The sequence below is a fragment of the Chaetura pelagica genome, unplaced genomic scaffold, assembly GCF_000747805.2.
Source record: "Chaetura pelagica isolate M959 unplaced genomic scaffold, ChaPel_1.0 scaffold117, whole genome shotgun sequence".
Classification (NCBI taxonomy): domain Eukaryota; kingdom Metazoa; phylum Chordata; class Aves; order Apodiformes; family Apodidae; genus Chaetura; species Chaetura pelagica.
The window spans coordinates 9,404,308-9,407,515 of record NW_009954185.1 but is presented as its reverse complement, the minus strand read 5'-3'; the positions used below and the strand labels follow the sequence as shown (position 1 = coordinate 9,407,515).

The 3,208-nt window shown below is 44.7% G+C and overlaps 1 protein-coding gene across 1 annotated transcript; it reads left to right on the top strand.

Moving 5' to 3' along the window:
- Positions 1–230: 230 nt before the first annotated feature.
- On the top strand, positions 231–2,279 carry LOC104393538 (plectin-like). Its single transcript, XM_010003041.1, has one exon. The coding sequence runs from the start codon at positions 231–233 to the stop codon at positions 2,277–2,279; it is 2,049 nt and encodes a 682-aa protein (XP_010001343.1).
- The last annotated feature ends 929 nt before the right edge of the window (positions 2,280–3,208 follow it).

Genomic DNA, 3,208 nt, shown 5'->3' with positions numbered 1-3,208 from the left:
TGACCTGAATTCTGCAGAGCCACACAAGTGGAGGAGGGAAAGCATGTCACCTCCTGGGTCACTGGCAACAGGCTTCCAAGTACTTTGCAGTAGCCTACCAGCTGGATTATGATGAAGATACATGTTGAAGGAGGTTCACAGAGGAGTGCAGAAAATCACCAGCCACCAAAAAACATATGAAGAGAAACAAAACACAGTCATTGCATGCATTGCCAAAGTTGGGGAAATCCATGGCGGAAGAGGAGAGGGATAAGCCTCTGACTCCTCCAGATAAGGAAGAAGTGCAGCCTCAGAATGCCCAGCAGTATGAACGGGTTCACCTTTGGACCTCCCAGGAATGTGATAGTGATTGTTGCAGGGAATCTGAAGAGCAAAAGCAATATCCAGTAGAAAAGAACAAGTTTCACCTGGAAGATCCATGTAGGACTGAAGGAGGGGGAAAGCCCAGTGTAGAACCAAAGAGCAGGGACAGTGAACTCGGTTCCGAACATGAAGCATTGCCTGAAGAATATGAGGAAGATCTTCAGGAAATGGGAGATGACAACCTGAAGGTAGCCAACAAGATGATGAAACAGGCTATTGAAAAGGAAAGGGAAGCCTTTCATGCACTGAGAGCAGGTGAACTTCACAGGACTGTTGAGCTCTTCACTGACGCCATCAGGTTCAGCCCACAACTCGCAGTCTTGTATGTAAGCCGGGCCACCGTCTACCTGAGGTTGCTGAAACCAATAGCTGCCATAAGGGACTGTGACCAAGCAATAAAAATAGACCCTGATTCTCCACAGCCCTACCACTGGCGAGGGAAGGCATTCCAGCTCCTGGGTCACTGGCACAAGGCTGCCAGAGACCTTGAACTGGCCTGCCAGCTGGGCTATAATGAAGACACCGATTGCATGCTAACAGAAGTCCAGAGAAGAATCCAGGGAAGAAAACAAAGGGACTATGATGTTGTGGGTATAGCAGAAAGGGTGAAAGAAGAATCAAAGGAGGCACTATTAAGAACTAACAAAGCCCCCAAAGATATGGAAAGAATTAAGAAAGCAGCCCTGGAGGAAAAATACAACTCTCAGGACATGGACCAATCTTGGGAAGAGGCCATGAAGAAAGACCATATACAAGCTGAGCAAAAGAGGAACACACCACAGGATGTGACAGAGCAACAGGAGAGTCTGGAACAAAAAGTGTTGCAGAAAGCAGTGCCGTCCCCGGAACTTGAGCAGCAGTTGTTTGCTTTGCAGATGAAATTGTTAGAACAGTTTAAAATTCAACAGATGGGGCTTGAGGAAAAGAAGAAAAACACATGGAAAGTTCTGGAGCAACAGGAGAATGCACAGAGGTTGTTGGAAGAAGAGAGAAACCAATTTAAGACTCTTCAGGAACTGGAGAAAGCTCAACAGCTGGCTTTGGTAGGACTGATAAAGACAGCCAAGGAAGAATATGAGAGTGCTCAGAAGAAACCCCTGGAAGAAAAAGAGCGAGCTGAAAAAGCCCTAGAGGAACTAGCAAGAGCTCAGAAAAAGGCCCTGGAAGAGTTGGAAATGGCTCAAAAAAACGCGCTGGAGGAGCTGGAGAAGGCTCATAGAAAGGCCCTTCAAGAGCAAGAAAGAGTTTGGAGATCTGCATTAGAAGAACAGAAGAGAGCTCAGAAGGCTCTTGAAGAGCTGAAGCTATTGCGTAGAAAAGTTGTGGAGGAGCAGGAGAGAGCTCAAATAAGGGCTGTCAGAGAACAAGAGAGAGCACAGCAAATCCTAAAAGAACTTGCAAAGACACAGCAACAAGCCTTAGAGGAGCAGGCAAAGGCTAAGAATGAACAAAACAAAGCTAACAAAATCTTGGAAGAAGTGGAGAAAGCAAAAAAAAAGGCCCTAGAAGACCTTGAGAGAGCTCAGAAAAAGCTCCTGCATGAGCAAGAGAAAGCTCAGAAGAAAGCCCCGGAGGAACAGGAGAGAGCTCAGAAAGCCCTGGGGACATCTCAGGAAGGGTGTGTTGGAAAGCAAGGGAACTTTAAGGAGAAAGTTCTTGTGCAATGGGAAAGACCCCAAAAGAATCTTGCTGAAGAAGATGTGCAGTGTCAAAGGAATACTGAAGAGACTGGGTCAGTCTGCAAAATATGCTCTGGAGAGCTGGAAATCACTCAGAGCAAAGACCTGAAAGAACAAGCAACATTGTCTTTGCAACAGGGAACACACTCGAAGAGAGAGGCAGAAGAACAGAGTTCTGGTCCAAAACCTGTTCTGGAGGAAGGGCTAAGCCCTGGGGGAAGAACTGACCAGCCATGAAGTTCACTGTGGCCACTCACAAAGTCCATTTGGGATTTATCTGAATTGGAGGGGCTCTCAGAAATATCATTTGTTATCTGACCCAGTTATAAGCCAAAGAAGAAACATTTGCTGAGGAGCTAAGCAAGCTCAATTTGGAGTAATCTGTGAGTGCTCTTTCCTTTACATTAAAATTTCAAAAGCAGACACACATAATTGTTACTTCTTTTAAACCCTTTTTAGGAAATATTTGAAGTGTCTCACATTTGTGCTTTGACCCACGTGCAAACTCACATGACTTTCCAAAACAAGTTGCCATTGTCAGGGTTCAATTCTCGTGCAAGTCCAATTTCTTTCTCTCTGTGTACACATTTGACACTCTTCATGCTTTTTATCCAAGAGCATGAGGGACTAAGGGCTTAAACCGATGGTGGGAATCATTGCTGAAGGGAACGAGTGGGCATTTAATGGGGAGTCAAAAATGGCAGATTTTGTGGCACGGAGACAAATGCTGTGTTGCTTCTGACATATGGTGGCTTGATGAGGTCAACATCTGAATTACTTGAGGTCTCAAAAGTAGTCCTGCTTGTCCAAGCCACTCCCTGCAAGGGGAGGAAATCCTGATGTCAGCAAGTCCCCTTATGAGTGCTGGCTTTCAGTCACCTGGGATATGCTTATTGAGTTGTAGGTTTGCCTCTCAGACTCAAGAATTGCTTCTTAAGGTGCCTTTCATGTAATCAGTTGTCGAGGCCTTCAATAAACCTTTGAAGTAAAATACAACAAAATCATGAGATAGTAGTAAAATAATGACATTTGAAGTGGTTTGGACTTTCTGACTGTCTTATTTAAATTCTGAGCTTTTAGTCAAAATGACTCTCATTTTCAGACTTTGCCACTCTGCATGTTTGGAGAGTATAAATTCATTTATTTTGGGGTTTACTTTTCTTAAT

Bases quoted from the DNA above. Each gene is read 5' to 3' on its own strand.
- LOC104393538 (XM_010003041.1), top strand. From the start codon at position 231: ATGGCGGAAGAGGAGAGGGATAAGCCTCTGACTCCTCCAGATAAGGAA.